The following is a 15225-nucleotide window of genomic DNA, read 5'->3' as shown; positions in this document are numbered from 1 at the left end:
CCACCCTGTCTTGCCTTGTGTGTGTGTGTTTAAGTGTACCACAATGAGCGCCCTGGCTGAGTCTGAGCCAGAGGATCCATTAGACCTAATTGAGAAGCACAAGGGTGCAGACGTAACCCTGAGAGAAGGTGACAAGAACACACACACACACACACACCCTCACACACACACACACACACACACACACGCACACACACACACACACATATTGAGTCCAATCTCATAAAGAATGAGTTCAACCAGTGCCACATGCAACTATGTCACAGGCGTGTAAAGACGCACGCAAACATAGAGATGGTCACATACAATTATATTCATCATGTACACTACAAAACAAAAACACATACTATCCAGATCCCAGTTTTTCATTAACATTTAACTTCTTCTATTAAGCTGCATTTACCACCTGTGGCCACAGGGATGTGCTGTTTGTAAATATTTCTATGGTCATGTATGAAGGGACAGTGACAAACAGTGTCACTTCATATTTGTTAGGGGGCCAGAAGCACATCTCCAACTCCATGAATGCTAACATTACTGTGTCTGACAGATGCATAAACAAACATTGTTCCCACACTATCTTTAAGTGGCCAATAAGATTTGGTTATTGCAGTTTTAAAGAGAAACTTTACAGCTCCTAAAAATGTTGTTTTTGCATAGATTTACCTTATCACCTTGTTAAAGATATATATAGGTGCACATAAAGTCCCCTGGAGTCACAGTTGTGTATGTTCTGGGTGTGACTGGTGCACGTGATCAGAGGTAAAACAGGACTGAACCTTTAGACCAGAGGGGGCAGTGGAACAGTTTGCAGGATTGTGTTAAACTACTCTTAATGTGTTTTTTTCAAAGGAGACTTGTAAGTCAACTTTAAACTGTGTTTTTTATTGGAATTTATTGTGTTTAGTACTTTTAATAACTGATTTACATGGTGAAACTGTCGGAGGAGGCTGAGTGTGCAGTGCCTTGCAATCACACCAATGTTATGTGGCTACATGGTCATGTTGAAACCCTTGTATGGTAAATAGGCACTGTCAGCAAATGGTTCATCATAAGATAACTGAGCGTATATGAGTTTAAATAGTTTGTGTTGTATTGTAAATAATTCAGGAAGGCACAGAAGTTATTTTAGAGTCACATGTTCCATATAATAGACTCCAGCAGATCCCTGTGACCCTAAATAGGAATAAGCAGGTATAGATTGATATTCCATTGATCCTTCAATCATATGATCTACCGTATCTCTCACAGCAAGTGATCCATAGAAGCATTTGGACTTTAGTGCCGAGCTATGTATCTTCACTGCTACACCATTCTATTAAAGTTCACTCTAACATATGAGAGTTATAATATAATATGAGGAATCAACCCTGTTCACAATAAGGAAAGCGAGTAAAGTACAGAGAGAAGAATGTGGCTACACTGTCTGTGTGTACTGAGGTTAAGTCAAAATAAGAACATAGTCACATGTTTTGGAGTAAAAGAAAAAGAAAGAATAAGAATGAGAGATTTCCTGTTGACAGTGAAGAGACGGCTTCTGCCTGCCAACGTGTCAGACGGGAAATACTAGAGAGGAGCTGAGTGAGGGCAAGCGAGGGGAGACAACACACTGGTGATGAGAGCACAGAGACAAAAAGAAAAAAAAGAAGAAAAAAAAGTCAAATCAGGTGACCTAAACCAAAACTTCCCTTAACATAAAACATTTTTTTCTTTATAAAGATAACAGTTTAGGGAGGCTTCAAGTGGCGTCTGTATTATAAACCTAAAAAGATCCAGAAGTGAAGTGGACTGGAAATATGTGTATTTGCAAGAGAAGTCAAATCTAAATACATTTACTTGCATTTACAGTTGTAATATTATTTAAATAATGTCATTGAACTCAGCCTTTATATTGGTTTCTTCTCAGTAAATGACCCCCAGCTACCCTAATTAATCATTCTCACCCTCATCATTTCACCAGTCTGAGGCTCAGTCAGCGAGTGACTGAGCAGTCCCACAGGTTTTGTCATCTGTAAAATTTTAATAAAAAATATAAATTAAAAATTGTAAGTAAATGAAATTACTTTACTGCTCTGAAAACTCACCAAACTAAGATATAAACCAACATGAACTAGTCATTAATATCACATAAGATTATAATCACATCAAAGGATGCTGATCTTTCTTCTCTCTACACCAAAGCATCTTTTGGTTCTTTGACCAAAGATGGTCTAACCATCAAACTTTTTACATCAAACTGAAAATCAATGAATAATACTTAACACAATGCATTTGCTCAAAACATAAAGTAAAAAATCTCTGGATAAATACATGAGCTGTCTTAGCAGAGACTGCTATTAGAGATAATGTCACGAAGAACTTTTTGCATATGGTCAGTAAATGAGCTACCATAACTTTCATATGCTCTATGGAAATTGTTGGACAGTTAAACTTTACAACTTCCTTTAGCCAATTATCTCCTGCCAGAGTGTGAGGAAAATGGTAACCTTTAACGGTGATGACACACACATGAAGTCAGAACTGGACAGAGGACAATTTTGCTTTGGTGTGCACAGAGACAGTGAGAGACTCAACTGTTTAAAACAAAAAGTGACCAGTGTTTCTGATAAATCTGCTTTTCAATAGCTGTAATAGATAAACAAACCAGTATCCTTCAAATAAACAAACAGACTGCTTCTATTTTATGCAATGGATAAAAAAATATAAGAACAACTAAATAAAAGCTGAAGTAGAGGAACTGAGTCAAATTACTTCTTTTGTTTTCAGTTTATGATGTTAATTTTGTACCTGTGGCTTAGTGCTACAGTAAATATCTCCTTCACAGAAACTTCATTTACTGTCCACTAGATGTCACTCTAATCCAACATTTGGAAGGAGGAAAGCCTCCTACCAAAGGCCAATTATAATGCCTAATATGAGGGAAATGGAGGTGTGCTGGGGAAAGGCAGACCAAGGCAGTCACACAGAGAGCAGTTTTTATGATGTCGACAGTAAGATCATGATAACTTTATATTTTTTGCCACTTGTGGAACTGAATTAAAGAAGACAAAGTGATGTTAAAATTTCTAACTTAGCAGAGAAAGTGCCAATATATTGGTATATATCACCATTAACCTTGAAGGATTTTTTTTTTTTATTATATCTAGAACAAAGTGCTCCACCATAAACACGTTTTAAAGTCAGTAATCCAAAAGTTTGTTTAGTGTATTTATATTCAGACCTTATTTAATTAACATTCAATTTGGACTGAATATTCAGATGTTTGCTTTTTGCTTCATAAAACGTTCCCACATGTGCACACTGTTTTATGCCCTTGAATTAGCAATTGGTCTATTTGTGTATTAGATTATCTAGCTGGCTACAACAGTTTGCAATTTGCAAAAGTTTATAATTATTGTGCAACTGTATCAACAGCAATTTTGCAGCACCACCATTCTGATTGGCCTTGATTCCACACTCAGTCATTATGATCCATTTATGCAGGCTGCAACTATATCTCTAAATATTTCTGTTCTCTCAAACCATGTTTGTTGCTGAGAGATATTATGAGGAGTTGTTTTCCATAATACAGATGGATCTTATCCACAGTCTCTCAAATGAATATTGATGCTGTTTGTGAATCAAGGAAAATTCAACATCTGAGATAACAGTAATTACATCTTCTGCTGCGATTTTGAGCGGTGATGTCAGTAGTTGTCCTCACCAGAGGTATGGCCTGAAATATGAATACACTGCACATCAAGACTATTGATCAGAGAGCTCTTCTGTGATAAGTTGAAATCGATCCCATTCAGACTAACTTTATTTTATCTTTAAAGTAGAGGGTTTTGCTTCTTTGTATGTGCTGAACTTTGCCTGTTATTCTGATTCAGTGCAGGCTCTCACCCTCTCAGTCCCTCTCAGAAAAACTGGGGATTCAATGGCAGAATTCCATTTGTTGTATTTCATCTTTAAAACAAGGGATTGACTCCTTGCTATAGTCATGGTTTTAGACTGCATAAAATGAAAGCAAAATTTATTCATTCTGTCAAACACAGTGCAGAGCTCAAATGCTCTACTAAATCGAGGCAGGCCTGAGGATGATTTAGATTCCCAGGAGAAGCCCAAGGGGAAAAAAATCCCCCTCCAGGGCAAATATGAGAAATAATGTTATGCACTTGCCCTCCTGAACACTGGAAATATAATCTTAACTGCTGATTCCTAAAATAAACCCAAGTTATCGCACACGTTGAAGCCCATACTGCATAACTGTTAACAAATAATGCAAAAACAATTTCTCCACAAGGCACATTTAGTAGCTGTTCAGGAGCTTTCAGTCATATCACAGTCTTCCTGACTGTGTATATACTGCTGTCTCCAAATTCAAGAGCAAATTTTAAACTTCGGTTTATATGATTGTTTATAACCATTCAACTCACATTCTATTAAACAATTTATAATGTGTTAGTAGTATCAGAGTGTAAACATAATGAGAGGAGAGTGTTGTTAAGGTTGACATTATAATCTCCTTATCTTTTTGTAGCCAGTTAAGTGTGCATTAATGCTGGTTCAAAGTTTCTGCAGCCACAAAAAAAGGCATGGTCTTAAAAATATGTTTTATATATATGTTGGCTTTTCTCACTGCCATATGTGGCAAAAAGACTCAAACATCCTGTTACAGAGCTTAACTTTACTTAAAACAGCCAAGGAACTGTCATAAAGGCATTATGGCAGGTAATAAAAACATTCACCGTCTATGATGATTACACAACATAAAGCAATGTTCCCACGTCTTTACAAACTCTTCTGAAAAATGACTTCAGTAAAGACCAAATGTATTACTTGATCTGGGTTGTTTAATAGGCTTTATAGCAATTATTAAACCTTAGAGGCTTTGATGCATATGTGACTTTCACACAAATTCATTGTTAAACAATTTTGAAAATGTTACTTAAGTAAAAGTAGCAGACATCTCCCTTACAAATAGAAGACCTGCATTTATAATTCTACTTAGGCAAATGCACAAAAGTACATGCAGTAAAAAGTACTCATTAGCAGGATGTGCCCTGTTAGAGTGTATATTATATTATCTATGTTTGCTTCAACTACTATATTTAATGCTCTTAGTTATAACAATGCATCAGATTTTGTGAGCTGTGTTTTGTATGTAAAATCGTAATCTGTACAATAACGATAGCTGTCAAAAATGTAATGTAGTAAAAAGTACCTTTTCCAGTTCCCACTGAAATGCACATTTACTCAAGACATTTTGAGATAGCCCTCTTGCTTCAGAATTTTATGCATGCATTAGTAGTTATAATATTTTTTTCTGAAACGAGCCATTTTTTTAATGATTAAATTACTTTCAAGTACAATGTACTATTTTAATCGAAGAAACGTATAGTAGCATAAATGGGCATACTCAGGTAAGGTATGAGTACCTTCAAATCAGTGGTGTCTTAAAATCTGGGCCTGTACATTTGCAGTCCAAGTGGGTCTCCTAAAACATCCACTTGTTGGACCAGTACATACTCAACAGGTAAACACACGTTTCTATTGGTATTTTAAGATAAGCTTGAACTCTGTCTGATTCTGACATTGAGATAGGAAGTACTGTATTTCAAAATAAAAGACTTTGCTGGAATCATGTCTTATTTGCAGACTTAAAGTGAATAATAACTTTATTTCAAATCAACCAGGTGCTGCCTGGGTCTTTGTAACCTAATTAGGGTGGTCAGTGTTTACTAGTCAGTTGTTCAAACAAGTCCAGCTGTGCCATGGGACTTTTTGACCACATGTAATTTTTGCAAAATGTCATCTCTCCTTTTTTTCAGTTCCATTAATATCTAATATTGTGACCTGTCTGCCTTTAAATTAGTGTGTTGCTGAACTGTCCTTAAATGAATTCTTGAATTATTCAGTTAAATGTTTCATGATTATTATAGTAATTTGTCAATTCTTATTTGGCAGTAAAAATTTGTCTAAAGTATAAAGAATAACACAGTTTATAGAGGCTATTTTGCATGGATATGAATACAGGCGCGCACTGATAATTTGGCTTGACCTTTGATGTGCAGTGGACACAAAAAGTTTCAAGTTTAAAAACCTGTTTCTAAATGTATTTTTCAAAAGTCTAACTATTCTTCGAAAGCCTATACGGACCTCTAGGAGGATATCAACATGGTGTCCAGGTGTTTACAAGTTTTAAAGTGGAAAGTGGAGGCTTACAGGGAGCCCCTGAAGGCAGCATTATGGTGTTCTTTTTTTTTTTTTTTTTTCCGCGGAGCTTTCCACGGAACAGTTAATGTCTCTGCTGGCCGTCCTTTTTTTTCTCCTCCCACTCAGCCAGCACGATATAAACATTTCTGTACCGTGAGGATACTCCCCAAACATTCATCCCTGTTAGGGCACGTACAGGGACACCACCTGGGCAGAAAGACTAAGAAAAACAGAGAAGAGATGGCACAGACCGACAGTCAAAGTTCAACTTTCCCTGAGATAGTGGAGCTAAACGTGGGTGGGCAGGTGTATGTGACCCGACTTGAAACTCTCACCGCGGTCCCCAACTCCCTGCTGTGGGCCAAGTTCAGCCAGAGCTCCCCGGGCGAGCTGCCAAAGGACAGCAAGGGCCGCTTCTTCTTCGACCGGGACGGCTGTCTCTTCCGGTACATTCTGGATTATTTACGGGACTCTGAGCTTTTCCTGCCCGAGTATTTCAAAGAGAGGAGGAGGCTGCAGAAAGAAGCAGACTTCTTCCAGCTGCCGGAGCTGTCGAGGCGCCTGGCAGCGGTCAGCAAAGACAGCTCGTACACGGAGGACAGCGGGGAGCCGGAGGAGGCTGAGCTCAGCAGCCCGGTCACCTCCTCCTCGGACAGAACCCCGGTTTCTCCCGGGGCTAACTCCGGGTACATCACCGTCGGGTACCGAGGCAGCTACACTATTGGGAGAGACATCCAGGCGGACGCCAAATTCCGCAGGGTTGCCAGAATAACAGTGTGCAGCAAGATCTCTCTGGCTAAAGAGGTCTTTGGAGAAACCCTGAATGAGAGCCGAGACCCTGACCGACCGCCTGATAAATACACCTCCAGGTATTACCTCAAGTATAACTTTCTGGAGCAGGCGTTTGACCGGCTGGCCGAGGCAGGTTTCCGCATGGTGGCATGCAACTCCACCGGGACCTGCTCGTACGGAAGTAACGACCCCGGGGAAGACAAACTGTGGACCAGCTACACCGAGTACGTTTTCTGCAGATGAAGGGCTGCAGGAGTGCATTCATGCTCACGACTCATTTCAACAAGCACTGGGAGAAATCATCGGCTACATTAGTTCTTAACATGCATTATTATTATTATTATTATTATTAACAGCTGGTAGATTCAGCCTAACCTAATTTCTTGTGTTTTTGCCACTCCCTGCTGTGTGTTAGGATAAGGTTGCACCCAGAGTTAACTTTTCTGCCATTTTCTCCTGTTGTGCAAGAGGAGGAACTAAAATGTAAATGGTTAGGGAGGAGCAAAAGCAAAATATAGCACTAGTTCCTTAGCTGGGTTAGTTTTCATGGCCCACTTGGCCTCATGGCCTTTATGACTTTCCCAAAGACTCTTAGTGCTCTTTAGTAAATGATCTAAATGGTTGCTCAGGGTGGCAGAAATGTTAGGAGCTGGTTTCCATCCGTCCTTACTGAGCTGTGCTTGCATTGCCATATAATTGTAGAGTGGCATATTAGAGTGATAAAATAACTAGGACATATGGATCTGACCTACAGCTCCTCCTGTATTCTCTTTTTAACTCTCAAGTCTTAAGTCTTGATAGTTCATGATGTAAGTTGCATCGTTTGTATGATACATATTTGATTTGATTTTGTTTTAATGAGATGATATCGACCTCATACAGTATCACTGCTTTCAAGATAACACATTTTACACTTTTTCACAACGCTACATTGCTATGTGCCATCTTTGAGCTGCTGTCATTGTTTTCTCTTTAGATATACAACAAATAAAGTGTGAAATTATAGCATTGTCTACCTCATGGTCCCCTTGAGCTCAGTGTAACTGCTTTAAGATTGATCATTTTAAAATACATTGCTGCTTCTTTTGAAGCTTCAAACAGATTTTTTTCTTCTGAAATAACCTGTGATTTCTCTGTGATGAAATGACCTTAAAGAGAGAATATATTTTTGAAGTTTACAAGCACCCCCCCATCACCACCAATAGAAAGAGCAATGACCTCTGTAGACTGTAATGCCACCAACAGGGTTTGACAAGAATTTGACCTGAATTAGGTCACATTATGTTGTTTTTAATATTAAATGTGACATTTATCATCTCATAAATCAAGAAGAGAGCGAGATGATGCTACGAACAACTTTCAGTTGAAGTGCAGCATAGAGTTGACTACACCATACATACATTATTAGGTATATATATATATATATATATATATGCCATCAAATCACATGTTTTCCAGGAAAGGCTTAGTCATGGTACATGGTACAAGAAGCAAAAATTGTCAAAGTCAAGTATTCTGATTTCTGCATTTTCAACATAATTCAAACCAAACTGAGGAAGAGGAACTTTTTGTGTTCTAATTTCTCCTCGCAGAGGTTTAGTCATTCCTATTAATTTTATATGTTTTCAGTAGAATTTAATTTAACCAATCTAAATTTACCTTAAGAGTAGATTATATGTGACATTAAAGTTAAAACCAAAATCAATGCAGTAAAATGCATCCCCAAAACAGAAACTGGGTGCCGATGTGATAGAGCAGAGCAGAGGGTTCTTCTCTACAACACAGAAGAGCTCTGTTATCTCTCCTGGGCAGGATGGGGAGGTGGAGGAAAGGGGGAATTTCTCTTTGGCTGACAAGTACAGTAATCAAATGTCTGTTCCCATGTGGGACCCTAGGGCACAAATCCAAGCTACAAAAAAAGGCTTTGTGTGGGCTGTGTTAGAGTGTACTTGAAAATACAAATGTGCAAAGAAAAAGCAGCAATATCAAAGATTTATTTGTTAGATATCCACAAACACTGAAGCTGTTACTGTAAAATAGATTTGGGGGGAGGGATTTTTCCCCAACTTTCTGCATGCAAGCAAAATGAAGGCCTATACGCCCACAAAGACTCACTCTAATGTGTACACACCCTTTCCAACAACCCAACCTCCCACACACACCGTTCTGCTACCAAGCAATGCCTCGTAAGAGCTTCAAAGATAGACATGTCTACACAAGAGACTTTGTATCTACTGTCAGCTGATGCTGCCATCTGGACAGGAAAAAGGAAGAATCGACCGCAGCTCTTCCTCTAGTGTGATCTTCAGAAACAAGACATAGTGTTCACTGTCCGCAACCAACAGGGGCCAAGCAAAATCACACGCATTTATCCTCATCATATGTTTTGTTTCGCATTATAATATGATGCAAAAACAAAATGGGTGAATACTAAAATTAGTTTCCTTTTTCTGTTCCTCTTCCACCAGGCAGCTCTTTCTAATGCAGGCTTGTTGTGTTTGTGCGTGTGTGTGCCCTTGGTGATAAAACACCTCAAAACACATTTCATTCGATGTGTGCTTTTTTAATGTAAGAGAACTCTGTTGGCCAAATGCTAAAAATGTTCACACACACATACACAGAGGAACACACAGAGAGCAGGAGGGAGGCAGATAAAGAGAGCCAAATTAGCCAATTTGTGGAGTTGGAGATAACACAGACATGCTGGCTTTCTTTATATCAGCCTCTGTGTGTTAAATCTTTCACACTCTCTCTCAGTCTCTGCTTCTAGCTTACTGTGACCTGCATGTCTTTAGTACAGCCTTTTTTTTATTCAGTCTCCAGCATTTCTGATAGAGACACATCACACTGAGTGTTCACAGAGAGAACACCACATGCATAATTAATACAAGCTGTGCTTGTCTTTGTTTAGATCAGGTGTGAGAGCAGAAAATGACTCAGGGTGGCTCTTAGATAGCTAAATGTAAGAATATTCTCACTTTATTTCCATGTTATTTTAGCTGTACCATTCATACTACAGTACAGGTTTGAGATTGGTCAGCACTCTTATCTATCACAAAATGATAAGCTGTTCCTTTAAAGGCACAATCCAAATGTAATAAAAAAAATCTCAAGACAGGAAGTTATCTCTCCCACTGATGATTGATATTTAATCTATTACTCAAACTCTTAATTTTTCTAAACCTGAAATATCTGTAGTCAAAAAATTGCGCCTTTAAACATCTTCATTTTCCGACATAAAGCTCTAATAATGGAACTAGTCAGAGCTCATTATTTGACAAAATTATCCCAACTTAAAGTTCACATACTTACTCCCTTGTTCTGGGTCTTTTGGTGGTATCACACAGTCCTCATTAGCCTATTGAGTTCAGTTTCTATTGAAACACGGAGACTGTCCATAAATCTGAGTGCCTTCAGGACTTCTCATCCATGTCCTTAAAAACTGAAACTGACATTTCACTCTTGACCTTGGAAACAGCATTTGACAAAACAAGCTCTACTCAGGGTCTGTTTAAATGTTCTTAAGCTTTTTGTAGATCTTAATCTCTTTGGTTATTGTGGTATTACAGCCAACACTTGTACAAACACACCCACTGAGTAAACCTTGAGAAGTTCTGCAGTGACTGGCTGCTAATGCAAAGTCCACATGTTGTAAAGAAAAGGCTGACTGTTTGCCAGGCACCCGAACACAGTTAAGTTTTTGTGTTACCAAGCAGTGAAGCCAATAAGGGTCCAAACAGCCCTTGAATCATTAACAGTTCTCAAAATTGTGTTCAACTAAAAATAACAAAAATAAAGGCTCTTGTGTATTTGTGCCCTATTGTAAATATGATGAAATAGTGACCTTTTCTGTCTCTCCAAAGCCTAACAGCACTTCACAAGAAAATAAACACCCTCTTTCACAAATTCTTCCCTGGAGCAGCGGTCTGTCTGAGCCACTAAAACACTGTTTAGAGCCACAATCCATCATTTGAAAGCTACACTCTTGAATTGTGACACTCTAATCCATAGCAGGTTGGTGCTGATATATTTTATTCAGTAGCATCATTCAACTTTACAACCTGTCAGTTTTATTAAATCATAGCTTATTTCCTCTTCAATTATAAGAGGTGAGCGATAAGCAGGGCAGTGCATTCTGGGGGTTAGGGTTCTTTACACCTGTTTGTGTCCAAGCATACTATGAAATTCAATCAGCACACTGTAAAAAAGGTAAAATTTAGGAATTGAAAGCAATAATAAAGGTTCATAAAAACAGCAATAACACATACACACCTGCACCCCTCAAGATTTTGTTATTCTACTGTACTTTTTCTTGCTTGAAATATAACAAAAAAAACACAAATCTGATTAGATCATGCTTTTAATCGTAACAGCCTCACACAAAACCTTCTTACATTACACCATGGTTTTATTTCAAGGAATTTCCTCATATTAACTCCAGTTGCAACATCACTAAAACTTCCGGAAACTTTGCCTCAAGATCAGGCTTTTGCAATCAGCGGTATGGAAAAAGGCAGATCACAAACAATCATGATTTAATTCATGGATTTTGTTTGGTTTGTTTTTTAATGTATAGTTAAAGCAAATGTTAACAAGACCCAAGAAGTACAACATTGTCTTTGGGTTTAATTATATTTCTTAAATCGTTCCTTGCCTTGAGCAACACTTTTCTTTTTTTACCAAGGAGCCGAATAAAGTGCAAATTATGCACATATTAATATGAAATAGGGCTCTGTGTGTACAGTATCCATCCTGAAGATTGCAGCTGCTATCAGCAAAAAGGAAAATAAAAACTCTGCATACAGATCTGTGATTCTCCAGTGGACATGTCTACTGCCACCTTCAAGGAGTCAACGTCAGTGCCTCTGACCATAAAGCTTTTTCTCCCTGACTGCTCTGTGTAGTTTTGTTGGGTAGAGGGAGGGTGTAAATGTCGCCAGTCTCCGCTGAGCTGCTTTCAGCGCCCAGCGGCAGACCGGAGATTGGTGCAGCTCCCAGTGACAAAGCTCAGCCTTGCACTGTACCGTTAAACTAAAAGGTAAAAGGCTGCCAGCATCAATCAGCTGCAGGGAACAGAGAGGACGAGAGGGAGCATCCTCCTCCCCTGCTGTGGCTGCACTGGGCTTCCTTTCACAAGAAGTGCAAACACCCCACTCCCCACTCCCCACTCTTTCAGGGCTGTCTGAAAGGGCAAGACACGGAAGAAGCTGATTTAAAGTCCATCACTGAACCGTCTTATCATCGTCTGTGTGTGTAAGTGTGCCTATCCATAGCGCTATAAATTCAAGCTGTTATGCCATCTCATGAGATACTACATTGTTTTTGTCTTTTGTGTAAGGGTTTAGAAAAACAATTTTCTGTCAGTAACCAGTAGTGGGGGAAGTATAATCTGACCTTCTTTTGTTTTTGCACTTGGTCTGGTTTCAGTGTTTTCATAAATTTCAGGCCTGTTCCTCTTAATGTAACATAACACATAATCATTTTAGCAGTGGTTCGGATCTAAACTGTCAGTCACGCAGTCCACCACTTGAGTGGAGACTGAAATAGCTCTTTTGGGTACACTGCTGTGAAATTTACCAACATTCACGAACCCCAGCATAATCAACCTAATGATGGTGACAATCCCTCAGCTTTTCTTGTAGTCCCACCAGCAGACTGACATGAGCAGACTGACACAACTACTGTTGGATGGATTTATCACACATATACATGTCCACATCAAGTTAAACTGTAATAATTTGAATCAACCTACTTCATGATACTTTAGGACCAAACAATGATTACCATCAACCTTAGCTATACTCTGCCTGTTTAGCCAATGTTAAAATGGAGAACATTATGGTGAGTGGCAGGAGAACATTAGCGGCTACTTGCTAAACTTAAACAGGGCCTTGTCAATATGAGCATCCATCCATCCATTCACTACACCAAGTCCAATTCAGGGTCATGGTCAGGTGAAGCCAATCCCAGCTGACATTAAGTGAGAGGTGGGCTACACCCTGGATAGACTGCCAGGGTGATGTCTATCACATGACTAACAAAGTACAACAATTTAGTCACCAACCTAAGCCCAGTCTGCAAGTCTTTGGACTCTGGAAAGAAGCTGGAATACCCAGAGGGGAGAACATGCACCTCCACAAAGATCACAGGTTTGAATGGGGTTCAAACCCAGAACCTGCTGTGAGGCAACAGTGCTAACCACTGTATTGCCATGCCACCCACATTATGGTTATGTTACCTCTGAAAACTACAGTGCCTGTTGTAAGAAAAGCCTTATAGAGTCACCACCATGCTGAGAGAAGTCTGGTAGTCGTTAACATTATATTACATATTTTTAAAAAACCAAGTGAATAAATGTTTTTAAATGTGATTAACTGACTTTGTTTGACTTTGTGTTGTATCCTGCTGAGTTGTGGCCATAAAACATCACAGGACTGCAGGTCGTCCAGCCAGTGTGTCTGCTGGGGCTCTGGACAGTGTCACAACAGCAGTGGTTCACTGAGGAGACACTCGGCAGATTATCTGCAAAGTGCAGACACAACCACGTCTTCCTCGCTGCTTCCTGCGGCTGCATCTCAGTTCCTTTAACTGCATCAACATCCCCACAATTGCACGTCCTTTCCACGCGTCTTCACGTAGGAAACATCATATTATTCATAATACATATTAAAACAGGAGTAGCAGGTGTACAGAATAGTCTGTCTAATGGTTGTTTGTCTGAAAACCAATAAAGGCTCAGTCTTGGCACTTTGGCGTAAAGGGTTGTCATGAATCGGTATTAGCGCTGACACAGGCCCCTAATACCGCATGTGAAACTTGAAACTCTTTCTCCCTGTAAAGTTCACTCTGACAAACAAACCGTTGAGGAAGAAAGGAACTTTCTCTAAAACCGTGGTTGAAAAGAATAGCCAAGAGGGTTACATTTGCAAATGTAAACAAACTTTAAAGTGGATGGACCCATACAGGACCAATAATAGTCAGGAAATGTTTAACTAATGCTAAAATATGCAGCCTACTGAACAGAGAAGCTATAAGGACACACTGTGGGGAGGGTTTTGCATGAAAAACAGTTTCCTCTAAAGCCAGCAGTGAAAGCTGTTTCGAATTAGTACCATAAATAACAGAGTTGGGGCATCTCTGAACTTCTCCCATGAAAAAATGTAATCTTGAGGTGCTTTCCTATACCCAAAGGAAGCAACTGGGTCTTAAAAATTCTTTGACAAAGACCAGGGTCATGATTTTCCATTTGGCTGCTGCACAATCACATCTTAAACACGAAAAAACAGCAACAGTAGCTCTATAAGCAAATGTTCTGGTGATGCTCCAGATCCCAGCATGTTACTTGGTTCCATTTACACTTGTCAGTTAGATTTAAACACTTGCCTCTGTCTGGCAGCCTCTCTAAACACAAACATCTAAATCAGCATTATTCAACAGCTGTCCATTTGCTTGTTGTCCTGGTATTTTCTAGCACATTAAGATAACACTGCTGTCTGAGCACAACCCTTCTATTAAGCCTTGCAGATTAGGTTTGGTTCATTTCTAAGATACAGACACCTAAACAACACTTAAGTGTTAAGTCTCTAGTAAGATAAGGGACAACATGCTGCAAACTGAAGATATCCAAACTGTTCTGCTGTAGTCTGGATTTGATTAACCCACTGAGGAAATAAGTTATTAAAACCTCACTGCTGAGGTGAGACAGTTTAACTATTACTGCAGGGGAATGTTTCGGTTTTCTGTAAACATCAACTACATGAACAATCTGGTTAATCTTTCAACTCTCAAGCTAAATCTGAAGTAACTAATGTCTCTGCATTTGCAGGCTGCTGTTCAGTGTGACCCTAGATCTTTTCCGGCTTACTGTACTTGTGGTATTTAAATGGGTCAGGCTGGAGTCATCCTAAACAGATGGAGCATGTTAGAAAATTGAAAAATGGCTCTACTTTTGCCTCTGGGGAACTGAACTCTCTCTTCCAAAAGGACCAGGTCACAATAAGCTATAAAAACATTTCCATCCGTCAGGCCAAGAGTGCTGGACTGCCAGGGTTTAAAGACCTCTGTCTGTCTCAGTGAGTTCAGTTCCCCAACAACCAATACAATAATTTCTGCAAAGTAATAAAAAAATAAAAACAAAAAACATCATATAGCCAATATAGACAATGAAGTAGATATCTTTGTGATGCTGTTCTTGCAGCCTCCTTTTCTCATCTTAGATCGCTGTCATTTAAAAAA

The 15225-nt window shown here is 39.2% G+C and overlaps 1 protein-coding gene across 1 annotated transcript; it reads left to right on the top strand.

The window, feature by feature from the left end:
* The first annotated feature begins 6308 nt into the window (after positions 1–6308).
* Positions 6309–8003, top strand: LOC113138133 (BTB/POZ domain-containing protein KCTD12-like). Its single transcript, XM_026320303.1, has one exon. It carries the CDS (start codon positions 6439–6441, stop codon positions 7231–7233), a length of 795 nt encoding a protein of 264 aa, XP_026176088.1. The 5' UTR covers positions 6309–6438; the 3' UTR covers positions 7234–8003.
* The last annotated feature ends 7222 nt before the right edge of the window (positions 8004–15225 follow it).

This window comes from Mastacembelus armatus, chromosome 3 (assembly GCF_900324485.2).
Source record: "Mastacembelus armatus chromosome 3, fMasArm1.2, whole genome shotgun sequence".
NCBI classification, from domain to species: domain Eukaryota; kingdom Metazoa; phylum Chordata; class Actinopteri; order Synbranchiformes; family Mastacembelidae; genus Mastacembelus; species Mastacembelus armatus.
Note: the sequence above shows the minus strand (reverse complement) of the source record. Positions and strands in the feature narration are given on the sequence as shown.

What these genes read in the sequence shown, in the direction of transcription:
- LOC113138133 (XM_026320303.1), top strand. Translation starts at nt 6,439, where the DNA reads ATGGCACAGACCGACAGTCAAAGTTCAACTTTCCCTGAGATAGTGGAG.